The sequence below is a fragment of the Oncorhynchus kisutch genome, linkage group LG23, assembly GCF_002021735.2.
Source record: "Oncorhynchus kisutch isolate 150728-3 linkage group LG23, Okis_V2, whole genome shotgun sequence".
Lineage (NCBI taxonomy): Eukaryota > Metazoa > Chordata > Actinopteri > Salmoniformes > Salmonidae > Oncorhynchus > Oncorhynchus kisutch.
Genome location: NC_034196.2, coordinates 21,435,446 through 21,462,867, shown reverse-complemented (window position 1 = coordinate 21,462,867; position 27,422 = coordinate 21,435,446). Strand labels below are relative to the sequence as shown.

The 27,422-nt window shown below is 39.5% G+C and overlaps 2 protein-coding genes across 2 annotated transcripts; one reads left to right on the top strand and one right to left on the bottom strand.

Annotated features, from left to right (window-relative positions):
* Positions 1-11,299: 11,299 nt before the first annotated feature.
* pmchl (pro-melanin-concentrating hormone, like) lies at positions 11,300-11,938 on the bottom strand. The gene has a single exon (XM_020457315.2). The coding sequence runs from the start codon at positions 11,852-11,854 to the stop codon at positions 11,456-11,458; it is 399 nt and encodes a 132-aa protein (XP_020312904.1). The 5' UTR covers positions 11,855-11,938; the 3' UTR covers positions 11,300-11,455.
* Positions 11,939-22,356: 10,418 nt separating this feature from the next.
* spag8 (sperm associated antigen 8) lies at positions 22,357-27,101 on the top strand. The gene is made up of 6 exons (XM_020457312.2): positions 22,357-22,587; positions 22,887-23,046; positions 23,304-23,349; positions 24,358-24,472; positions 24,662-24,724; positions 26,005-27,101. The coding sequence occupies exons 1-6, from the start codon at positions 22,516-22,518 to the stop codon at positions 26,116-26,118; spliced, it is 570 nt and encodes a 189-aa protein (XP_020312901.1). The 5' UTR covers positions 22,357-22,515; the 3' UTR covers positions 26,119-27,101.
* Positions 27,102-27,422: the final 321 nt, after the last annotated feature.

The window sequence follows — 27,422 nt, the reverse complement described above, 5'->3', positions numbered from 1 at the left end:
ACTCCTGGACAGCAGTTGTGAGTAGCCTGATTTTCCATTCCATATTGTCCATTTTACTTTGACTTGTCCTGTTTGTAGGATATCATTTTTGTTAACATGACATATTCACATCAAATACATGTTTTTCTTTGTTTGGCCGCCATTCAATTTATACTTATTTGATCAAAGAAATGTGCATGATATAATGTAAAAAGTGTCTGTCTCATGACATTGTCATACATTTGATCTCCAGCCTGTAGGATACAGAATAGGCCATATACTCATTCTACCATAGGCTATAAGGTACATGATTTATGTTAGATGTGTTTTTGACGGAACATTGGTGGAGAGCTGTAGTGGTGCTTCTCTCCAACAGCACCCTGGAGAGGGGAGCTCGGTATGGCCAAGCAAAATATTTTGCGCTCCTGCTTTTGACAAAGTGGGACTGCTTATCACAGGGAGGCATCAGTGCTCACATAAATAGCCCATATGCCACTAGTTGAGATACATTTTCATTATTTTGGGGCAGAATTATGTCAGGTTTTATGTGTTGTTGGAGGTGCTTCTTGGTCAGTTTAGCTCTGAAAATTCCGCCCTCGTCAAACTGCCGCTGTAGGCCCTGGTATGACCAGTGAACAAGTTGAGGAAGCTAAACTCCTTGGTATAACATTGGATGGTCAATTATCATAGTCAACTCATTTTGACAAAGATGTAGTGAAGATGGAGAAGGGTATAGTACAGTGCCTTGCGAAAGTATTCGGCCCCCTTGAACTTTGCGAACTTTTGCCACATTTCAGGCTTCAAACATAAAGATATAAAACTGTATTTTTTTTGTGAAGAATCAACAACAAGTGGGACACAATCATGAAGTGGAACGACATTTATTGGATATTTCAAACTTTTTTAACAAATCAAAAACTGAAAAATTGGGCGTGCAAAATTATTCAGCCCCCTTAAGTTAATACTTTGTAGCGCCACCTTTTACTGCGATTACAGCTGTAAGTCGCTTGGGGTATGTCTCTATGAGTTTTGCACATCGAGAGACTGACATTTTTTCCCATTCCTCCTTTGAAAACAGCTCGAGCTCAGTGAGGTTGGATGGAGAGCATTTGTGAACAGCAGTTTTCAGTTCTTTCCACAGATTCTCGATTGGATTCAGGTCTGGACTTTGACTTGGCCATTCTAACACCTGGATATGTTTATTTTTGAACCATTCCATTGTAGATTTTGCTTTATGTTTTGGATCATTGTCTTGTTGGAAGACAAATCTCCATCCCAGTCTCAGGTCTTTTGCAGACTCCATCAGGTTTTCTTCCAGAATGGTCCTGTATTTGGCTCCATCCATCTTCCCATCAATTTTAACCATCTTCCCTGTCCCTGCTGAAGAAAAGCAAGCCCAAACCATGATGCTGCCACCACCATGTTTGACAGTGGGGATGGTGTGTTCAGGGTGATGAGCTGTGTTGCTTTTACGCCAAACATAACGTTTTGCATTGTTGCCAAAAAGTTCAATTTTGGTTTCATCTGACCAGAGCACCTTCTTCCACATGTTTGGTGTGTCTCCCAGGTGGCTTGTGGCAAACTTTAAACAACACTTTTTATGGATATCTTTAAGAAATGGCTTTCTTCTTGCCACTCTTCCATAAAGGCCAGATTTGTGCAATATACGACTGATTGTTGTCCTATGGACAGAGTCTCCCACCTCAGCTGTAGATCTCTGCAGTTCATCCAGAGTGATCATGGGCCTCTTGGCTGCATCTCTGATCAGTCTTCTCCTTGTATGAGCTGAAAGTTTAGAGGGACGGCCAGTTCTTGGTAGATTTGCAGTGGTCTGATACTCCTTCCATTTCAATATTATCGCTTGCACAGTGCTCCTTGGGATGTTTAAAGCTTGGGAAATCTTTTTGTATCCAAATCCGGCTTTAAACTTCTTCACAACAGTATCTCGGACCTGCCTGGTGTGTTCCTTGTTCTTCATGATGCTCTCTGCGCTTTTAACGGACCTCTGAGACTATCACAGTGCAGGTGCATTTATACGGAGACTTGATTACACACAGGTGGATTGTATTTATCATCATTAGTCATTTAGGTCAACATTGGATCATTCAGAGATCCTCACTGAACTTCTGGAGAGAGTTTGCTGCACTGAAAGTAAAGGGGCAGAATAATTTTGCACGCCCAATTTTTCAGTTTTTGATTTGTTAAAAAAGTTTGAAATATCCAATAAATGTCGTTCCACTTCATGATTGTGTCCCAGTTGTTGTTGATTCTTAAAAAAAATATACAGTTTTATATGTTTATGTTTGAAGCCTGAAATGTGGCAAAAGGTCGCAAAGTTCAAGGGGGCCGAATACTTTCGCAAGGCACTGTATGTCTGCATTTTTGACACAAACATCAACTGTACTAGTTGTTCAGGCTCTGATCCCATCTTGATGAGTGTCCAGTAATATGGTCAAGTGCAGCAAAGAAAGACCAAGCAAAACTGCAGGTTGCTCAAAACAGAGCAGGTTGAGGGTTGGTGAGAGATTAATTGCTTCTCTTCTAGTTTTTATGAGAATTATTACTGTCATGAAAATTCCAGATTGTCTGCAAAATCAAATAACATTCAGCTCAGACACAGATACATACCCCACAAGACATGCCACCAGGTGTCTCTTCACAGCCCAAAACTAATTCACAGCAACGCACAGTATTATACAGAGCCATGATCAGCGGTGAGGACACACACACACACACACTCTAACACACAAATTATTTTATAATTGTTTTGTATTTTGTATTTTGTATTTTGTATTATTTATTTTTGTTGTATTGTTTGTGTATTTTTCTTATTTTACATTTGTGCGACTGTTTTTTTCTAGCAGTGTCTCAGGGTTTTGTTTACTTGTCATGTTTTCTGTGGACCCCAGGAAGAATATCTGTTGTTCGGCAAAAGCTAATGGGGATCCAAATAAACAAATAAAACAAATAACAGCAGAATCAACAACCTCTGCACAATGAAAATGGTTGCTTTGTGAAAAGGTGTTCAAGTTCACAGTTAGCCATTGTTATGTAAATGCTGCTTGAAGGTACCAGTGGGCTGGCTTTGGCCTCAGGAGAGCCGTTCTACCACTTGCTGGCCAACATATTTTTTCGTGGAGTTTTCATTCAATAGGGTTTTCAGTACATTTATCTTAAGCCATTTAAATACGATGTACCTTTAAATTGAATTTTGTTGACAGACTCACTAGAATACATTTAGAGAACAGGTTCAAACCTGTTCAAATTTTTGGGTTAGGAAAGTGTGTATGAATCATAAAAAACAGGTTTGTAGAGCATTTACACACCAAATATATTGATAAATCAAGAATACAGTGGTTTGATTAATCCTGAAAGTGACCATACTCAAGTTCAATCCATGAAATAGTAATAGGTCTTGACCAGTAGTCCTATAAATCTACCCTAATCCTCACTAATCACGGAGCTGTATGACAACGGTCCAGTCATTGTGAACCGTGTGCCAGGCTCCAGGTTCAAACTGCAACATGTGGTCTGAGTTTCATAATGATTCAAATAGGCTACATGCCCTAAATTATTGCACAACGTTAACCTAATATGTTCCACTAATGCTAGCATCCCACAGGAACAGCTACATGTACAGTGGGGCAAAAAAGTATTTAGTCAGCCACCAATTGTGCAAGTTCTCACACTTAAAAAGATGAGAGAGGCCTGTAATTTTCATCACAGGTACACTTCAACTATGACAGGCAAAATTAAAAAACAAAATCCAGAAAATCACATTGTAGGATTTTTTATTAATTTATTTGCAAATTATGGTGGAAAATAAGTATTTGGTCAATAACAAAAGTTTATCTCAATACGTTGTTATATACCCTTTGTTGGCAATGACAGAGGTCAAACGTTTTCTGTAAGTCTTCACAAGGTTTTCACACACTGTTGCTGGTATTTTGGCCCATGCAGATCTCCTCTAGAGCAGTGATGTTTTGGGGCTGTTGCTGGGAAACACAATTGCTATGTGTATTTACAATACCCTTCTCCAAACAAATTACTAATTTACCAGTTATCAATAGCTCTGATCAATTTGTTCATGGAGAATGCTGTTATTTCTATTGGAAAAATAAAGTAGAGGCTTTTCCCACTTCGAACCGGCAGGTTTGCACAACCTTATTCATGGTTTCCTCACACGTAAAGGTGTCGGAATTATGAGGGAATTAAGGTCAGAATATGGTGTATCTGTAGACATACCTCTGCCACACCTTCATTTGGTTGATCTCCACCCCGAACAAATAGTGGGTGAATAGCATGCTATTCTCATGTTTAAGTTCAAGGTCAGAATACGCATAGAGAGAAAAGTGCACAAAAAGGGAATTGTGATCCATGTACGCGTGCTGAACTCAGGTCGAAATTCCCCCCAAAGGGGAAATAAAATATCTGTTTAAACAAGGAATCAGAAACCATTATAGGTGGCTCTATCTATACTGTAAACAAAACATGAAACGGAAAATGTATTCTGTATACTGTAGAATAAACTGAAAATGGTCAGAACAATACATGCAACATTGATCTCTTGCTTTTTTTGTAAAAAAAAAACTTGGGAGTCTAGTTAGTCCAACAAGTATTTGGAGATTATACTTAATTTTGTGTAGTGAGCTAAATCAGGGTCACACAGAGTGATTCTTAGTAGTGTTGAACAAATCTAGTTTGGAACAAAAGTATGCACCTTATATATATGGTAATGGGCTTTCAAAAATAAGACACCTGTACAATGTCAGATATAGAATTGAAATGTTTTTGCATCACAACATTACACTTTATATACATCATAGAAGACTGAAATATAACAAAACTGTTTGACAGAAACACTGGATTTGAGTTGTTTTTAAAAATGTATTATGAAAAATATTACTAACATGCCACACGTGAGGCCAAAGAGGGCACTTTTGGTCATTGACTGCAGGAAAGGCTACACCTTGGTCAATAATGTTAAAGTTTTGAATATGGGTCCTGATTCAACTGTGCTAATTATTCAAATGAAAAACAACCTTTCCAGACAGATGCATTTTTTTGTGTTAATCTAAAGAATTGTTGGTGTAATAACATCCACAGTAATTTCAAATGAAAATTTGAGTCCCTTTAAAAAAAAAGATAACCAGCCCTGCAAGTGACACTTACAGCCTCCAAATCAATGCATATAAGTTAAATTCTTCTAAAATCAATGGGTATACAGCGGTCATTTAAAAGTATCAATCGCAAATTGCCCCTTTAATGTGTGCCATCTATAAAGAACCACGCTCTCCCATAAAACCCTTATCTTGGTACATTGTGCATGTGCTTACGAGATGCGATGCCTCTGGAAAGTATTCAGACCCCTTTAATTTTTCCACATTCTGTTACGTTACAGCCTTATTTTAAAATATATATATATATATATATATATATATATATATATTTTTTTTTTCCCCCCATCAATCTACACACAATACCCCATAATGACAAAGCAAAAACAAATTTTTAGAAATGTTTGCAAATGCATTACAAATAAATAACGGAAAAACACAAATATCACATTTACGACAGGTAGACTAATGGTTAGAGCGTTGGACTAGTAACCGAAAGGTTGCAAGATTGAATCCCTGAGCTGACAAGGTAAAAATCTGTCGTTCTGCCCCTGAACAAAGCAGTTAACCCGCTGTTCCTAGACAGTCATTGAAATAAGAATTTGTTCTTAACTGACTTGCCTAGTTAAATTAAGGTAAAATAAAAATAAACGTAAGTATTCAGACCCTTTACTCAGTACTTTGTTGAAGCACCTTTGGCAGCAATTACAGCATTGAGTCTTTTTGGGTATGATGCTGCAAGATTAGCACACCTGTATTTAGGGAGTTTCTCCCATTTTTCTCTGCAGATCCTCTCAAGCTCTGTCAGATTGGATGGGGAGTGTTGCTGCACAGCTATTTTCAGGTCTCTCCAGAGATGTTCGAATGGGTTCAAGTGCGGGCTATGGATGGGCCACTCAAGGACATACCGAGACTTGTCCCGAAGCCACTCCTGCATTGTCTTGTTTGTGTGCCTAGGGTTAGTGTCCTGTTGGAAGGTGAACCTTTGCCCCAATCTGAGGTCCTGAGCGCTCTTGAGCAGGCTTTCATCAAGGATCTCTCTGTACTTTGCTCTGTTCATCTTTGCCTTGCCGCTGAAAAACACCCCAGAGCATGATGCTGCCACCACCATGCTTCACTGTAGGGCTGTTGCCAGGTTTCCTCCAGACGTGACGCTTGGCATTCAGGCCAAAGAGTTCAATCTTGGTTTCATCAGACCAGAGAATCATTTCTCATGGTTTGAGAGTCTTTAGGTACCTTTTGGCAAACTCCAAGTGGGCTGTCATGTGCCTTTTACTGAGGAGTGGATTCCATCTGGCCACTCTACCATAAAGGCCTGATTGGTGTAATACTGCAGAGATGGTTGTCCTTCTGGAAGATTCTCCCATCTCCACGGAGGAACTCTAGAGCACTGTCAGAGTGACCATCGGGTTCTTGGTCACCTCGTTGACCAAGGCCCTTCTCCCCCAATTGCTGAGTTTGGGCAGGCGGCCAGCTCTAGGAAGAGTCTAGGCGGTTTCAAACTTCTTCCACTTAAGAATGATGGAGGCCACTGTGTTCTTGGGGACCTTCAATGCTGCAGACATGTTTTGGTACCCTTCCTCAAATCTGTACCTCGACACAATCCTGTCTTGGCGCTCTACGACAATTCCTTCGACCTCTAGGCTTGGTTTATGCTCTGACATGCACTGGCAACTGTGGGACCTTTATATAGACAGGTGTGTGCCTTTCCAAATCATGTCCAATCAAGTTAATTTACCACAGTTGGACTCCAATCAAGTTGTAGAAACATCTCAAGGATGATCAATGGAAACAGGATGCACCTGAGCAAAGGGTATTAGAGTTTTTTATGTTTAATACCTTTGCAAAAAGAATAATAATAATGTTTTCACTTTGTCATTATGGGGTATTGTGTGTAAATTCCTGAGCTTTTTTTGTATTTAATCCATTGTAGAATACGACAGTAACATAACAAAAGGTGGAAAAAGTCAAGGGGTCTGAATAATTTCCAAAGGCACTGTATGTAAATGTCAAAAGGCAACCTGGTTTAGAAATTAGCCTTTGGAAAGAGCTAGGCTTTGGTAATTAAACCCTGGCAGTATGTTATTGCACAGAGAAGGGAATTGGGAGAAGTGTTTGTGGTGCAAGGGCAGAATGTGACACCCATCAGGATATCAGCCAGAGAAAGTACTGTATGTGGGGAAGTGTACACTGCAGACTCCATAGTCCTTTATTTATTTATTTTTATTTCACCTTTATTTAACCAGGTAGGCTAGTTGAGAACAAGTTCACATTTATAACTGCGACCTGGCCAAGATAAAGCATAGCAGTGTGACACAAACAACAACACAGAGTTACACATGGAGTAAACAAACATGCAGTCAATAATACAATATAAAAAGTATATATACAGTGTGTGAAAATGAGGTAGGATAAGGGAGGTAAGGTAAAAAAATAGGCCATGGTGGCAAAATAATTACAATATAGCAATTAAACACTGGGGTGATAGATGTGCAGAAGATGAATGTGCAAGTAGAGATACTGGGGTGCAAAGGAGATGAAAAAATAATAATAATAACAGTATGGGGATGAGGTAGTTGGATGAGCTATTTACAGATGGGCTATGTACAGGTGCAGTGATCTGTGAGCTGCTCTGACAGCTGGTGCTTAAAGTTAGTGAGGGAGATATGAGTCTCCAGCTTCAGTGATTTTTGCAGTTTGTTCCACTCATTGGCAGCAGAGAACTGGAAGGAAAGGTGGCCAAAGAAGGAATTGGTTTTGGGGGTGACCAGTGAAATTGTCACGCCCTGACCATAGTTTGCTTTGTATGTTTATACAGTATGTTTTGTTTGGTCAGGGTGTGATCTGAGTGGGCATTCTATGTTGTATGTCTAGTTTGTCTGTTTCTGTGTTTGGCCTGATATGGTTCTCAATCAGAGGCAGGTGTTAGTCATTGTCTCTGATTGGGAACCATATTTAGGTAGCCTGTTTTGTCATTGTGTGTTGTGGGTGATTGTCTATGTTAGTTGCTTGTGTCAGCACATTTCGTATATAGCTTCACGGTCGTTGTTCATTTATTGTTTTGTTCATTTACTTTGTGGTTTCGTCATCCATTAAAATGATGCATTCACACAACGCTGCGCTTTGGTCTGCTTCTTACAAATATCGTGACAGAAATATACCTGCTGGAGCACTTGCTACAGGTGGGTGCTGCTATGGTGACCAGTGAGCTGAGATAAGGCAGGGCTTTACCTAGCAAAGACTTGTAGATGACCTGGAGCCAGTGGGTTTGGCGACAAATATGAAGTGAGGGCCATCCCACGAGAGCATACAAGTTGCAGTGGTGGGTAGTATATGGGGCTTTGGTGACAAAATGGATGGAACTGTGATAGACTGCATCCAATTTGCTGAGTAGAGTGTTGGAGGCTACTTTGTAAATGACATCGCCGATGTCAAGGATCGGTAGGATAGTCAGTTTTACGAGGGTATGTTTGGCAGCATGAGTGAAGGATGCTTTGTTGCGAAATAAGCTGATTCTAGATTTCATTTTGGATTGGAGATGCTTAATGTGAGTTTGGAAGGAGAGTTTACAGTCTAACCAGACACCTAGGTATTTGTAGTTGTCCACATATTCAGAACCGTCCACATAGTCAGAACCGTCCAGAGTAGTGATGCTGGACGGGCGGGCAGGTGTGGGCAGCGATCGGTTGAAGAGCATGCATTTAGTTTTACATGCATTTAAGAGCAGTTGGAGGCCACGGAAGAAGAGGCATTGAAGCTTGTCTGGAGGTTAGTTAACACAGTGTCCAAATAAGGGCCAGAAGTATACAGAACGGTGTCATCTGCGTAGAGGTGAATCAGAGAATCACCAGCAGCAAGAGCGACATCATTGATGTAGAGCTCCTGTTCAATGCTGAGAAACAGTGAACCAGCACCACAGCACACATTCAGCGCTGCCGTTAGGTAGCAGGGGGACACTTTGTAAGCACCCTAAGGGAAGTGTGTTTGTAAGTAAATGCTTTCAGAGATTACACACACCAATTCCTACAGGGATTCAACCCCATCTATTCTTAGGTAATATAACTCCTTGGTATTCACAAAGTGCTATTGAAATAAAAATGACATAACATCCTAATGCTATCTATCCCCATGTTAATGTGGGTTGAACTGATATCCAGGAAGTATTTTCTTCAGAATAGCTTAGTGCTGTTCAATGTTGCTGCATTAATGGTGAACAAATATTATTCTCCACTGCTGAGGGGTGCTCATTATCATAACACAATGTATTGTTGCTGACTCATTAACTCTATATTTTCTAGGAATCGTTCCTGTCCCTCTAGTTCCATCTCTATCAGCTGATCAGCTGATCATGAATGGTTACTGTCTGCTTGACATTTCAAACCAAGGTTTATGGGGTACAAAGGCAAAAACCGATACTCATCATCCCTCTTCTTTCAGACATGTACCTCTAAAAAACACTCAATTAATTATCCATAGGGCTACTTGTTATTTACACAAGTGCACTACAATACTGTCAGGTACACTAGAAATGTGGTTACACATCCAATGCAAATCATCTGGCATCATTATGACATGAAATAATAATTGAATACCTCCCTTTCAAGGTCATGAGATATAACATATTCAAAACACACTCCAGGTTGGCCAATAGAAATGTCCTCAATTAACTCTAACACATCTAAATTCTAGTAAGCGGTGTTCTTTTGACTAATCAATGCTACAAAGGACTTTAATTAGCCTGCTGCTCTGACAGTTCAGAGTATCTATCTACAAATATTTAGGCCTTCATTTGCATCTGCATTTGACAGGGTGGCTGCATCAAAACATTGTAGATACAGTAAGCGCATTCCAAACTCTCAGGGCATTTAATTCATGTCCCCGGAACAACAGGAAACTTAATGCACCTCTTAACTGAGCTATAAACCCCGAAGGTCATTCTCAATTGAAGTGTACCTCAGAATGGCAGACAGACAAGAGGCGAAAACATACTAGTGTTCAGAGGTTTTCTCAACCTCACTGCAGCACTTAGTGGAAATCATATACAACCTAATGCTTTGAAAGTATAAGGACGTCTGCTTAGGGTCCTGAGACACTCAGCCATTAGACATGTTAATGTAACTGGGGACTGGAATGTTTAGCATGAGAGCATGTCAAACTCCCAGACAAAGTCTGATATGTATATTTTTCCTGTGTTGATACACATTGACTTTCTTTTGGTCTTTTTTTTTACACATGCAGCTCCCTCATAACATCATATGGTAACGAGCAACATAATACTAATAAGGAGAAATCTAGTTATACAATGCAGTCAGTGGAATGAGATGGGAGAGATGAAAATGATAGAGGATACTGTATACAGAGGAAAAACTGGCAACAGGACAAAGTGTGCAGTCATGTAAGATTAGAGTAGTTAACAGAATGAGACAACATGAAACTTGTAATAATGTGTTTTGAAAACCAACAAGATTAACCATAATAACATTATTCTCTCAATCAAGAGACTGGAAAAGAGTATTTCAACTTGTCACATAATCGGTGATTAAAGGCCAACTTGAGCAATCATCGCCAACCCAAGTAATTGCTTCTTGATGCAAACTCATTACCATATTCATTCTCAGCTCACCCCAGGAACTTTGGAGACATTCAGAGTCATGTACATATCCACAAGAGGGAATGATTATCAATGGTTTCACAATCAAACACTGCAATAAATACACGTTCCTTTTTTCCTCTGAAAGCTGGACAGAATCCACTCAGAACCTGGACATTTTACATTTACATTTTTTTTTGTAATTTAGGGGACACTCTTAACCAGAGCAACTTACAGTATTGATTGCATACATTTTCATACTTTTGTCATACTTGTGCCCCGTGGGATGTATGGTGGACAAACAGAATATGACTTCAGCTGATTATTTCTGATATCATACTGGTTATTAGCAACACCACATTATTCCCGGAATGATGCAAGTCTCTTGTGTAGTTTATAGACCTACTTGTGATATAAACGTTAAAGACCAAATAACAAAAGGCTGTTGTAAATGTAATACTGTGGGTAATTCCATAATGCTATTATTTTAGAATAATTGGCTGTCGCAACCTTATTAAGACTGATAAAGGCCTCCCGAGGGGGGGAGGTGTTTATGGCACTGCATCGCAGTGCAAACTGTGCTACTAGAGAAAAACATACACAAGACGTCAAATGCAGTGTCCTGTCTTTTTAATTGCAGATATCATTTCATGTAATTACATGAATACATATACTCAAAAGCGAAAGATCATATTATACAACTTAAGATGCAGAAGGGTAATCTGGCTGGCAGATTGATGATGAGACTTGACGCTCTCATTGGTCAACTCTACACCTCCCAGCAGGGTCGGTACACCCTTCCCACCATACACCTCATGGTGTCCCTCCTGACGATGGAGATGCTGGGGCTTAGGTCCTGGCCAGCCTCTCTGCGGTCCAGAGTCGGGGCTCTGTCAGGCCCGGCGGCTGCAGCTCTCAGCTTGTAGAAAGGAAGTCCTCTGTTCAGGTTCATCCACAGGCCAGAGTCTGCCAGCAAGACAATCTTGGAGCTCCTGCCTCTGACTGAATCAGGGCTGTTTTCAGACACCTCTACACTCAGTAGGGAGTCGAAGGTATCTTGCTCCAAGGCGACGTCGTCCATCTTGCCGATGGGGATCGCTGTGGACGGTGTGTAGCACTCCAAGAAAAGTGCCACGGCAAAGGAGATGGAGAGGACAGAGTGTCTCATCTTGGAGAATGAGGATCTTCGTTGAGGTTGATGTTGCAGGTTGTTGTGATTTTTGTCGAGCTCGTTCTCTTCTGACCGAGATGTTTGTCTTCCTCTTTTATACTGTTTGGACTTCAAGGATTTGCAACATTTGAAATTTGTTTCATCACTGCTTTTCTTCTCATTGTGTTTCAGGATATTAAACAACAGTATGATGACGTGAGACCCCTAACAGTGTTGGAGTGTTGTGTCTTGTGGAGAGTTAATTAAGCTTATTTGTAATGTGGCTGGTTTTCTAAAGTCTGTGAGGATGAAACAGTGGGATTTCATTGAATGAGGACACAAAGGAAGATGCCATTCCAAGAGCCTGCCCTTTAAAACAACTGGAGAGGATTACTCACCTATTTACTACCTTGTGGTTAAGGACTCTCAATGATACATACTCCCCTCTCATGGCCACCTTATGACAATGTAAAATAAGGGATTTCAGGTGGGATTACAGTTGAAAAGTTAACTAGTGATCATTGAAGAGCTTGGTGTGTATGTGGCACCAGGAAAACCAGCAGGGTTCTTTGAATACGTGTTGAGAGGAAATTCACGTCGTCACTGATGTAAGGCTTTGGTGAAGATCGGAAATGTCTTTTAATTCAGAGCATATCCTTTATGTCTGCTGTCTGTGCTCTCTGTAAAGCCTTATTTGTTCACTTACTGGTACCTGCATATTTGCAACCTTACCTAATTAGGAAGATCAGACAGGGAGTTAAGGGTTGAAAACCTGCTCACATACTGTAGCCCTCTTCAAACAGAATGCTGGTGTGATGATGATGGGTTCAAAGTCAGCTTGGCTAGAGATTTGCACAAAAAAGGAGATGTTGGCTGGTGAACCGTCAATGGTTTTGTTTGGTGATTTATAGAGATGACCTCAGATAAGATATTGCTACGGTCAGATGTTGTTACTGCATAATAACTTTTCAAATACGCACCACTCTCGTCCAAAGAAGTATATATTTTTGGGGAGCCGTTATTATTGTTCTATAAATAGGCCTACTACAGTATATTTTGGACATTTTGTCTGTTTATTCATACTAGCATGTCTTGCTTCAAAACTTAGCTATGTTTGACAAGGGTTGGTTTTTGCCCAATGGTCAAACCCAGCTGTAAAACTTTAATGTGGAGGATGTTTTTGTGTCTTAGAGTAGTTTTCCAAGACATTTTAAAGAAATTGATCACTTTAGATAGGAATCTGATTTGTTCAGACATCGTTAGCACACATACATGTATACTGTGTGAAAATGACACTCTAAGAAGTTCTCCCATAGTTCCCCAATTAAGAGGAATAAACTTGAAGTAGGTGGTATCTGTGTTTTCGTCTCAGAGAAATGCTTTAATGGCCTCCTTTAATGTTATCTTCCCTTCTCCTTATCAGAGAGAAAATGGTTCTGTTGAAGGGGATCTAGAAGTTTGCATTATTGTTTTCAGCAAATTAATACTCCAGCCTCCTCTTTTTGCAGGTGAATGTTAAATGTCAAAAAAGAATTGGATGTAAACAAGCCGACTGTGTTACGTCCGTCATCGGAATGAGACCAAAGAGCAGCGTGGAAAGTGTACATCTTTATTTTTAGATGAACACCAAAAAACAACAAAAGATAAACAAATGTAACGTTCTGCAGGCTAACTAGTAACTGAACAAAAACAAGATCCCACAAACACAAGTGGAAAACAGGCTGCCTAAGTATGATTCCCAATCAGAGACAACGATAGACAGCTACCTCTGATTGGGAACCATACCCGACCAACAAAGAAATAGAAAACTAGAATGCCCACCCAAATCACACCCTGACCTAACGAAATAGAGAAATAAACAGGCTCTCTATGGTCAGGGCGTGACAGACTGGCTCGAACAGAAAATATTAAATTATATTGCAACTCAAATAATCAAACACGATGCTATTAAAATCAAGCAACTAGCTAGAGACAAAATCAAAATTTCATAAGGATTTCTAGCAGGGTTTAGTATGATATACAAGAAAAAAAGCGTATCAGGATGCAGTACTATGTTTTTTAAATTCAATTAATGTCCTCTTACTCCATTTATGTAAAAAAAATCATCACCCCCCCCCAAAAAAAATATTCAAGCACTTCATATTTCTTCAAAATCAAAACAACCTTAAAATCTATATCGAACTTACACTGAACAAAAATATAAACGCAACATGTAAAGCTTTGGTCACATGTTTCATGAGCTGAAATACATTTCTCAGAAATGTTCCATATGAACAAAAAGCTTATTTCTGAGCATTTCTCCTTTGCCAAGATAATCCATCTACCTGACAGGTGTAGCATATCAAGGAGTTGATTAAACAGCATGATCATTACACAGGTGCATCTTGTGCTGTGGACAATAAAAGGCCACTCTAAAATGTGCAGTTTTATCACATAACACAACGCCATAGATGTCTCAAGTTTTGGGGGAGCGTGCAATTGGCATGCTGACTGGGAATGTCCACCAGACCTGTTGCCAGAGAATTCAATGTTAATTTCTCTACCATAACCTGCCTCCAATGTCGTTTTAGAGAATTTGTCAGTATGTCCATTGTGTGGGAGAGCGGTTTGCTGATGTCAACATTGTGAACAGAGTGCCCCAGTGGGGTTATGGTATGGGCAGGCATAAGCTACGGACAACGAACACTGATGTTTGGGATGCTCTGGATCAACATGTACGACAGTGTGTTCCTGTTTCCGCCATTATCCAGCAACTTCGCACAGCTATTGAGGAGGAGTTGGACAACATTCCACAGACCACAATCAACAGCCTGATCCACTCTATGCGAAGGAGATTCTGCACTGCATGATGGTGGTCAGACCAGATACTGACTGGTTTTCTGATCCATGCCCCTACCTTTTTTTTCCCTTCACAAATAGGTATCTGTGACCAACAGATGCATATCTGTATTCCCAGTCAGGTGAAATCCATAGATTAGGGCCTAATCAATTTATTTCAATTGACTGATTTCCTTATATGAACTGTATAACTCAGTAAAATCTATGAAATTGTTGCATGTTGCATTAATTTTTTTATTCAGTATATATTAAAAGCTAACTAAGTAAATCAAAAATCACCTGGCCACAGCAGTAGGCATGTATTTTCTTAAATGAAATATTTTTCAATTAGGCCAACAGTTTATAATGGGTCAAACAGTCCATAGTCACATCAAGAACATTGTCATTCTGAAATGTGTGCATTTTCTAAAACTATGACCTTTAATGGCTTCCAGTCTGGAACAAATCACATTGGTTATTTTAGTGTGGGTGATGTACTGCTAGTTGGCCAGATGGGAAATGCCATGGACCATTTCTTATTGAAAAGCGTGTCTGTGTTCTGAATGGTCAAAGTTAGCCAATCTGTGATGACTAATTAGTCTGTCAGTTGACCATTTCTTCACCTTGTTTTTTTATATTGTCTTACAGGGCTCATGTCTCTGTAGATAACATTCTTTATTTTTAGGAGGTGGGCGGGATTGGATAAAGTGCATTTCACAGGCCTTCTGTTCCATAAGACAACATGTAAAGACCAAATGGATGGATGCTATGGTGGGTGACTACAGCTAAGATCACTGAAACAGGATGTCATGACCATAAATCTACTTTTATTTACAAGTGGAGACACGGCTCAAACAGACAGACATCACTGAAAGTTGTGGAAAGAGTAATGACATCTGAAACCACATTGAACTTTTATAACCTGTAATTGAACTGATGATAAAACAGAACCTCCAAATCATATTGTTGATTCATTCATTCATAACTTTCCTTGTAAACCACATGTGGAGAAGACAAACAGTCCGAACCCCACCGAGTTATTCATTCGCAGTATGGAACTGTATTGACCTCTGTATGTGTCCAGTGGTGTTGTGGATACTGTAGTTATAACAGAGTGGAGTGTTTATCTGTTGGTGGCCAGTGTGTTTCAGGCCTCTCCCTCCTCAGGTGTTTGCTTGGTGATGTGTGTGGTTATTGGAGTACAGCTGTACACCACATGTCCATGACAGACCTGACTCTATAACATAACTAGAATGCTTGTTTTATGCACTATGGATGCCATTCTATCATAAATACCGGATAAAATAGGCAGTCAAGGCAACATGAAAGACTGCAGACTTTTTATACTCCTCAATATGTATTTTCTTAACTTTTCTCTCCTTGAAAGTCGAGTGGCAGGGTAGAGGACAGGGTACCCCTTCCATGTTTGCACTTGGGCGAGGAGAGGGGGGTAGCAGCTAGTCCAGAGCAGCATTCAAGGTGTTTGTGTTTTACAGAGAATCACATATTAACTGCAACACTGCCTCATCACTATAGAAAAAAAGGCCCTTTGAATTGCGAGGCCAAGATGTGCAGACCAGCTGACTACACTGACGATGCCAACCCAAACACCAGGCCTGAGTCTCGGGGGTTTGAGGGGGGCAAAAAGACCCCAGCCAAGCACCGAGGGGAGACAGTGCCTCTCACATAACGCAGAGCCCTTTTGGACACGGCAACGCACTTCTTTAAAACAACACCAAGAGGCCGCACCAAACAGGCTAAAGTGTTATTCCAGCTAGGTAAATACAGGGCACAGATCTAACAGGGACGAATGCCACATATTAACAGGCACAAATTGAATTATGTTGTTGAAATTCCATGCATTCTGCTAGCCAGTTCTGAGATTGGGGTGATAGAAATCTATGTCTTTCCACTTACGGCGTGAGGATTTCTGAACCAAACTCACCATTCAGAGGCAGATCATGCAATTTCTAAAGGATGGATGACATAGTCCTCCAGTCTTCTATCCTGTGAAGAACCTAGAGAAGGTAATCTAGTGTGTCTTTCATATAGACTTTGGATAACAGTCAGCTCACCAGGGTAAGGCATTGACGTGGACACTTAGGATGTGTGCCCAAGGACGCTTTCAGGCAGCAGGCACTATTGCATTGGGATTTAGAGATGAATACAAACTAATTAGGGTCTGAATGGAAGATAGAAGTTCAGATCTGATGTAAGGTCAGTTTTGCTCTATAGCTAATGGATAAGGTTAGGCTTGGATAAAAGGCAATGGATGAAAGCCGATCCTAGATCAGAGGCCACCTCCACCTAAATCACTCATTAGATACAGTGCAGAGATACCATAAAAGCTATATGGACCCAAATAGGTCTGAGTCATGAAGGGGTCGCTAAATGCAATAACAAGAGGCAAAGCCATCTTCTCATCTTTGAGCACTTAAGGATGTATAATCTCCCATACACATACACAGGTTACACACACAAAGAGATCTGCAGAGATACCAGTAGCCATGGTGATGGTCAGACAACAAGTAATCATGATGCAGAGTATAAATAGCAACACAAGCTCTCTGGGTGTTGTGTAAGAGAGAGAGACAAAAACATGTTTTGCGGAAAGTATTTCAGGTTTTTTTCTTAGTGAAACGAAGGAATAATTAATTATATGGACATGCTCGATAAAATCTGATCCCCTTCCAAATCACACACACCTTGGTGACCAAACTGTTAATATTGGGTTTTGGAATGTTGTTCCAAGACTCTGGATTATGAGCATTAGTAATGTTGTATTTCAAAGGGGACTTGCACATTTGCTATGAGTGTTGTGCATTGACTATTTTTATGTGGGAAATAGGTAAGGTTTGTAATGTATGAGACCTTTTCACTCTCTTGTCTTAGGTCTTTGTTATCAAAGTGTTAATTCAAATAATTAGTTCCAATATAAGTAATGCCAAGTAGAAACAGGGTGTGATTCTTGGCATGATGTGTTTGTTGCCAAATTGTTATTCTGCTCCCATGTGGAATGATACAAAGAGAAAATGTCTCAAGGAATTCTGATGATTTCAACCAAAAAGTCTTCCTACATCACAACACATGAATAATCTGGTTGGGAGGATCGTTTTGCGCCATATGAAAAATCTAATCTTGACAAGTCTAGCTTCAATAAAACATTGACTGGATTTCTGACCACGCTTTATACTGTGGAGGTAGACCATTCCAGACACATGGGCTGTCTGATGGCTCATGTAAAAAAGTCTTGAGTGGTTAGGCCTTTACAAGAAACTCCTCTGTTGTGTTACTCAGTAACAGGATCCCATTATGTTTGGGTTGCTGTGACAGACTACTCCATGACTTACTCCGTGATTTGTCTGTTTGTCACATGTTTTTGTTATAGGCTATTGTATATTCAATGGAGCTGCTCATCATAGAAAATAGATTAATATACTGTAGAATCACCAAGGCCATAAAACATGTTGTTATGTTACAGCTTTATTCTAAAATTAATAAAATAAATGTTTTCCTCATCAATCTACACACAATACTCCATAATGACAAAGCAGAAACAGGTTTTTATCATTTTTGCAAATTTAGTATTTAGACCCTTGGCTATGAGACTCGAAATTGTGCTCAGGTGCATCCTGTTTCCATTGATCATCCTTAAGATGTTTCTACAACTCGATTGGAGTCCACCTGTGGTAAATTAAATTGATTGGACATGATTTGGAAAGGCACACACCTGTCTATATAAGGTCCCACAGTTGACAATGCATGTCAGAGCAAAAGCCAAGCCATGAGGTCGAAGGAATTGTCCTTAGAGCTCCGAGACAGGATTGTGTCGAGGCACAGATCTGGGGAAGGGTAGCAAAAAATATATGCAGCATTGAAGGTCCCCAAGAACACAGTGGCCTCCATCATTCTTAAATGGAAGAACCAAGACTCTTCCTACAGCTGGCCACACAGCCAAACTGAGCAATCAGGGGAGAAGGACCTTGGTCAGGGAGGTGACCACAAACCCGATGGTCACTCTGACAATGCTCCAGATGGAAGCTACTCCTCAGTAAAAGGCAAATGGAAGCCCCCTTGGAGTTTGCCAAAAGACACCTAAAGGACGTTCAGACCATGAGAAACTAGATTCTCTGGTCTGATGAAACCAAGATTGAACTCTTTGGCCTGAATCCTGTGTCATGTCTGTAGGAAACCTGCCAACATCCCTACGGTGAAGCATGGTAGAAGGCAGCATCATGGTGTGGCAATGATTTTCAGTGGCTGGGACTGGGAGACTAGTCAGGATAGAGGGAAAGATGAATGGAGCAAAGTACTGAGAGATTCTTGATGAAAACCTGCTCCAGAGCGCTCAGCACCTCAGACTGGGAAGGTTCACCTTCCAACAGGACAACGACCCTAAGCACACAAATACAGGTGTGCCAAGTTTGTAGCATCATACCCAAGAAGACTTGAGGCTGTAATTGCTGCCAATGGTGCTTCACCAAAGTACTGAGTAAAGGGGCTGAATACTTGTGTAAATGTGATATTTCTGTTTTTTATTTGTTTTCTATTTGCAAACATTTCTAAAAACAATTTCTACATTTTAGAACAAGGCTGTAACATAACAAAATTTGGAAAATGTCAAGGGTTCTGAACACTTTCCAAATGCACTGTACATGTAAACAGCCATTCACTCAGAGATATTTATAATTTCACTGAAATCCCTCATGCAGGAATTTGAAAGATCTAGTCATTTTGGGGATGATTGTGCTGTAAAGTTTCACGTTTAGGACGTATTAAAAGTGTGCAGGCACATATTTCTTTTAACAACGTACGTAATTGTTTTGCCTTGCACCTGAACTGAGTAAAGCTGGTGTGGAGCTTACCGTTTTTCTCAATTGCGTACAAGCAATTTTCGGATCTGTGTTGAAACGTAAAGTATGCTCAAGTCCATTTCGGCACTAGCTAGCGATCTTGCTAACCTTGTCTAGCTAGCTCATGTTATGTTGTTGCATTTTCTTTTACTACTACATCCATCTTAAAAAGATTAGTCAGCTGGCTTTATAGCTGGTTCTGGAGTTGGATTTGTCATGAGCATTCATTTAGGTAAAACTTCGCCACAGATGGAAACCACTGGACTATCTTTGACCCCCGCCAACTATTGTTTTCTCCAAATTTGTGTAGTCTTCCATGATTGGCAGCCGCAAATCTGCCAGAAGAAAAGGTTTGAAAGAATAAGATGAAGCTCTGGTAATATGTATAACTATTGAAATGCGAAATTCTAATGGGCACGGTACAACCCTTGGTAGGTAAACTGCTGGCAGGCTTTGGCTAAGGTACAACAACGTCAAATCAGGAAGTGCTCATGGTTCTCACATGGGAAGTGAAATGATAGGCTACAATGATTTGCCTCAAGATCATGCACGCCGCAGATGACATGTATATTTGGAGCGTATAGTGAGGCAAAACTCTAGTGGTCAAAACAATTCATCTTGGGGCGACGGGTGGGAGCGGATTTGCAAAATGTTATCATATCACAAAATTATACCATTTTATAAAGTGGGCAGATATATGTATTTTTAATACAGACTAGCTCAAAAATAAGTGAAAATTGACATATTATCCAATGGATTATGATAATTTTACGTTTCCAGACCCTATTCTAATTTGCTTCATGGCTCAGGTGGCCAAGCAGACACAAGGATGTTTGGCTCATCTCAGTGGCAAAGAGGATTAATTTTGTAGCTGTTTCTGATTCATTAACAATGCCATGCTGGTTGGTGGGTGGTAACGTTCAATTAAAACCAAGCCCTGAAATGAAACTTAGGTTGAAAATAATTTGTGTGTCATATCGTAGGAAAAGATACCGCATTCACATGGATATGTTACTTCAAGCCCAAATATATCATACTTTGAGTAAAATAATGACTTATTGCCTTAAATCGTTGTGCAACATCATGGGTATGCTTTGGCCATCGTCTTTCAGCTAGATTTGCGTTTAAATAAAATATCATCATTCAATACAAAATTCACTGTTAAGTGTTTAGTTCACAGAATATTAACACATTGTTCTCATCACAATATACATATGTGCAATTGTGTTCATTGTTTCGGCAAGCAGTAAATACTACTGCACCAAATTATCATACTATGTACAATATACGGAAAGACCTAGTCAATGGGGACCGTCTAATTGTGATGATTTTTTACAATATTGCGGACATGCAGAGATGCAGAGAATGAAGTTGAGTTCTAAGTCATTTTGGGTTACTCCTAAGTCATCATCTTCAACATTGTGGTCTTCCATTATAGAGCTTTGCTTTGATGTTAATTGAGGCGTATCAGTTGTTTTCCTCCATTGTATTCACCTTTCCTTATTTCTATTGTGGATAGTGCTTCTGTGCACCAATGGAAAGTCTACAAAACAATAAGCAAACCAGCCTTTGGAATTGGATTGTGATGATACCATGAATGAATCCTGCACACACTATTCTTTTTTAATATTTTTTTTTAGTCAGGAAAAATATTTGATTTGATGTGTATGAAATTAATTCATAGGGGAGATGCCTTGGAGAGAAAAAGATTGCTAAATTGTCAAGATTTAGACAGACACAGGGCAGTGTTTCTCCAATCACAATGCCTCCAAACACAATAACATCTTCTTTATTCACTGTAATTGTACCTCAGGGGGCCATTTCTTCTCTTGGAACCAAAACAATGCATTTCACATACCTGCATTTCATTCCATACCTTCCATCCTCTACACATCCCTGTCATTTGTCTTTCCTCTCACAAGAGACACCTCAGTCTGTATTGTTACACACACACACACGCACACACACACACATACACACACACACACACACACACACACACACACACACACACACACACACACACACACACACACACACACACACACACACACACACTTTTTAAGAGCAGAACACATTGGCATTTTTTAAATAAAGGCTGTCTGGTGAATAGACAGGAAGCTACATTTAAATTTTGCTCCATCATCTGGACAGCTGTTTGGAATCAGAATATACCCTCCCATCCCTTTCCCCATCCCAAGGGTCTCTGGAGAAAACGTGTCATGACTGGCTGCTTTGTGCACAACCAATGGGCACATCTGAGGACAAATCCATCCACCCTTTTAGAGCAGGTACTGACTATATGCCGTGTAGCTGCACAGTGCAAATACTGAAAACAGGGTTTTGAAATTGGGGTGTGGACACAAATACACATTGAGTGATGTGAATGTTAGCTACATAAAATATAGTGCTTTATGCGCCAAATTATATTAAAACTTTACACCAAAGATTTAATAACAAAATTATATTATAGAATGTTGTGTGTGCTGAAATTACACGTCATGTTTACAATACCGCGTTGGTAATAAGGCATTATTTGTTCGACTGAATGGGAAAACGTCTGTGTGATCATTTGAAATAAGAGCAGGATCAAAAATGTTAAAAAATATATTTGATACAGATGTTATTATTAACATCATGGCATACATATCGGTGAATGCTGTGACATATGAAATACGAGTGATGGTGTAATCAATGTGTAATAACTACGAAAAAAAAGAATGAACGTGTTATTATTATTATGTGACTTGCAGTCATATTCCGGCCCTGATTGGTCAACAAGATTATTTGACCCGCAAAGACCCAAAATGATCTCTATGCTTATTTTCGAATGACGTCACGATGTCGTTTGTTTACAGTTGTTAGGGTTACACTTCCACAACAGAATAATAAATAGTGGTAGCTACGTTTAGCTAGAAGCAAGCTAGCTAGCTACATCAACTATCTTGGTTTCACAAGATAAATTAGCGATTTCACACTACTAACTAAGTGCATTGTAATGAAAATATAATGACTGCATTGGACACTTCTGTTGAACAAAAATCTATTGGAAAATGTTTGCTGTATAACTGGGTAGAGGAGGTGAGTTTTTTTTCTTGGCAAAAGTTGTCTCAAAATGAAAGCTGATAGTGGTGTGTGTGTGTCTGCGTGTGTGAGAGCGAGAGATGTAAGTTAGCGGTAGGCCTACATGTATAGCTAAATTCAGGTATATGAGGGCTCGCATGTTCTCCCTCCTGTTTTCTCAGTTAGCTATGAGTGCCATCATTAATATGTCATTAGTACAAGTCACTCCTTTAACTAATTAAAAATGATTGAAAACAACAATATGTTGTCACACATGGCACAGCTTTTTATTAGTCTTTGGAATTACATTCATTCAGCGGGCCACTGCCGTCCTTGACAATGAGAGGCCCAGAGCGCACATCCACAAAAATGGACATAAAGGGATTCTCACTATGGATCTGTCATCCAAAGTTCAAGGTGTCACCACAGTGAATGCTGCTTTCACCCCTCCCAAGGGTCACGGGGTGAGACAAAGAGGTAGGTACAGAATAAGAACATTGAACACCAATAAACATACCTACATCCAGCCGACCTTGAATAGATTTTTCCTGGAATGAGTTTTAGATTCAGTGGATGCCACGCAACATTCAAACATACTGTAACCTTACTACTGTGCAAATTGTTCATAAGCATACTGTTATGCTGTCTCACTGGCTGACTTGATTAAAATTCACTCAAGCATTTTAGAGTTCGGTATGTGTTTTGCCCATGTTTCATTTGTTTTATTTGTTAAGGCCTCAGAGGAGAACTTTTGGAAAATGATCTGCTCAAGAAAATAAGGTAGGCCTAATTGACCAAAGTTTCATTTCATAACAGTTATCATAATGTGAACAACACATTCAAACTTGAAATATATATATATATATATTACTCGAGACGTGACACAACACTGTTCAATCAATGCCTTGAGCGGAACTGGTAGGAGGAAAGTGATGTAATTTACAAGTCTTGGTTAGTTTTACAGTTCTATGAACACTTTGTGCTTTTTGATTTGACTTCATTATCTGATTTAACATTTATGTGCAGTGTAATGTGGTTCATAGAATGTGTCCACAACAATGTGGTTAAAAACCCCCAACAAGCGATTTTAACAAAGGGAGGTATGACGGTTAAAACGGGTTATTGGAGGGGAGAGAGTCTCAACTCATATCCACTGACTTATGCCATACAAAACCCCACAGTCACAAAACTGAGCTGGATTTTTCCTGAATGCTCAAAGTTAAATGTAAAGAACATTAACATGGCTCTAACTAGTTTATTATGACAAAAATAACATCAATTTAAATAAGTAGCATTAGTCATAGAACCTTTAATAGTGGTTTGGAGAGTGTTGCTTTTCCATGGCAATAGTCTGCTGTAGGGAAACAGTAAGAGTAAATGTCAACATATCAACACTCCTTGGAAGCTGCACAATGTGAGAATTCCATTTGGATCTGTGGACACCAGTTATGAAGAGATAGGACAGGGAGTTTACACCACAAATAAGTATGTTATGACAACCTGTATGAATAATGAGGAATAACAGTGGAACAATGTTATTTTGATTCATATGGTAATGAATGTATTATTATGCATATTCATACACTAATCATGTAAGCCTAAGCATAAATAGCCTTTATCACTGCATAGACCTTACACACAGCAATGCAGCTACTGATAGATACAAAAATAGTAATCTAAAGTTCAGCAATGTGAAAATGTGAGAAAATAATGTCAGAGTAGCAGAGACAGATAAGGCTTTTGCTGTAGGTTCTCATGTTGATATGGCGCTCCTCCTCTATCCCACAGTGAGCAGACACATGCAGAATTTAACCCTGAGCCTCCCAAAACAGAGTTCTGCTCCACTACCAAGGAGGACTACAAAGTTGAAGGCTTTCTGCCTTCCCTGCCTTCACCACTAAAGGTCTTCTAAATCAAGTATATTCCATGAACATGATTACAAAATTCCGCTCTTTGTGAGACACCTTGTTTTGGGACTAGCTACCTTTTATCATTTTCCTGTCTTTCAAATATAAAAATGACATCAGCATTATTCAACTCATACTTGAACAGAATGTTCATTTCTAATGCATTCTTGGTTTGCTGTGATTAGGAGCATGACTACAAAAGCGATCAGGCAATTACCTTTTGGAGTGAGAATCATCATCAGATACAGGTTGGTCTGATTATTACATTACTCCCCCATTTGCATAACCCTCTCTACATTATCGTAAATGGAGAGAGCACCATGTTTTCACTATTACTGGATGGCTGCTTAACATTATAGTCAACACTAGACAAAATGCCGTTGTTACATTTGATCATCTTTATTATTTTCAATGATTAAGTCAGCTTTTGTGTGGTGTGTCATTTACTCTGCTATAGTACAGTGACTGTGGCGTTAGTGGTCTGTCTGTGTTTGTGAAGCATTTGTTGCTTGGCTATTCCACTTACAAAATTGAATACAATAAATTGCTGGAAGAGACCTCCCACATACCCACAACTCAGTAAAACATTACACGAGTGTGTAAAGAAAGCAATTCTTTTCAGAAGCATTTTATTTACCCTATCAAGGTTAGAGGACCCATAGCCTTATATTCATAAGTATCCTTAGGTTTGTACTCTTTGGGACTCACTCCTAACATTATATTATATAGTTATATAGTATTTATATTAATATAGTATTCATATTATATTCATCTCTACTGCACAATCTGGTTTTTATTTTCTCAATTAAACCATCATTATTGTTGGACATCTGGCCCTTGAGTTTTAGTATTTGATGGCTGTTGATATGTAAGATATTAACAAATGAAAATGATTTAGCATATGTTTGTAATTTTGGTGTCATATTTGATGGCTATTTACAAGCCTCCATTTTGAATGTGGTCTCAAAGTGCCCTTCAATAAGACATCTTATTAAATTCTGCCAATAGACTTTAAAGAGCACAGCTGGTACAGGCTACTGTCGATTTCAGAATGAAATGATACATCTCGCCTCCCGGGTTGCGCAGTGGTTAAGGGCTGCGCCACCAGAGACTCTGGGTTCGCGCCCAGGCTCTGTCGTATCCCGGTTGCGGCCTACGCACAATTGGCCTAGCGTCGTCCGGGTTAGGGAGGAAATCCTTGTCTCATCAAGCACCAGGTTGGGTTGTGTATCGGAGGACGCATGACTGTCAACCTTCGTCTCTCCTGAGCCCATACGGGAGTTGTAGCGATGAGACAAGATAGTAGCTACTAAACAATTGGATACCATGAAAAAGGGGTACAATTTAAGAAAGAAATGATACATCTCATCCACTTTTTAACTCAGTTAATTTAAGCCTTAAATGAGCAGCTACTGTAATAATAGCATACCTAGCATACCTTCACTGTAGTCTGATAATACTCTACAGTCTACACAAAAAAACTTTTTAAACAACAGCAAGTAACATATACCATGTTCTGCCGTCTCAGGGTGTGACAGCGGTGAGAACCAGGGATACCCCATTCAAGAAGAATGCCACCTTCAGCACACCTATCAGTGAACACTTGGATGATAAGCCTATTCTGTACACACCGGAGAATTAAGCTGTTACTCATGTGCGCATTGGACACAGTGGTATTAAATTATTGTTCCATAATATTGTGTATGATTATTGCTCTGTTTATCATTTCAATTAGGTCTCTACACTGTATATGAATTGCGTAAGTACTGCACAAATGATTTAACACAAGCAGACAGATGAATGGTTTTGAATTGTAACTTTATCTCAGGGTCATTGTCTCCTTGCAGAATTACAGTTGTTGTTTTTTTATTCATACCAGAGCTTTGTATTAAGAATATTCTCTCTGTTTGTTCATGCTTTTATTTTTGTTTGTAGGTTATTTTCTCCTATGGTCTTTTTCTCAAACCTTTGCAACTTGTAATTACCACAATTGAGCAGTGCTGAACAACAGAAAGCCACATGTTCCACTTTCCTCTGTGCTGGGCAAAAATGGATCTGGCTATTGTCCTTGGACAAATGGCAAGAAAACCATTTGTTTTCTGAGATGAGGAAAGTGTTTTTCCAACGTTAGAAAGAGAGGCACACAGAAGCCTCCTCCGCCTTACAGATGTCAGAAATATTGATGTTCATATTGATGTTCATGCAGCCTCCTTACTTTAGAGAGCATGGCTCCGATTCAGATTCGTGTTCTGTCAATCAAGAGACATGTCTACATTGTGTTCCTCTCTCCTCTTGCTTTCAGCAGAGATTATGAGGAGGTAGCTATGGCAACAAGTAATTTTAGACTACATTTATGCAAATTATCCCCCAAAACATTTCCTTACCTCATGGGATTAGAGGGGGAAACAATTGATGTCTGAAACAGATGCCATTTAGCTACTTCCAGCCAAGTGAAATATATTGCATATAATTGTTTTAATTCAAATTAACCGTGAAAAAGTAAATATTTCCTTGAATAAATTTGGCTACTAATTTTCTTCCATGATTCAATTCAATTAATAATGTATGTTTTGATCTATCCATAACTGTGTATTTGTTTAAGTTTATAAAAAATGTATTACAATACTTCATTCTCTGTATTTCCCTGTGAAGGGAGCACTGCCCTGAGTTATTAAAATGGATGCAGTGCTTTTGTCAGAGGAGACAAATGTTGAACCATCTTATGAACTATGTGCTTGTGATACAGTAGGCCTACATACCTGCAGTAGAAATTTCTTCAATGCATTCCCCCGTCAAAAGTTCCCTTCTTGGTTGTTGTTGTCTCTCCTCCCAAATTGTATCAAAAATGCTAATGGCGTTCTTCACCCTCCCTTCAACTCTCTTCAAAAGATAAAACCAGGAGCCTTTGATGACTCAACAATTACTCAAATTCATCCTTCATTCTTC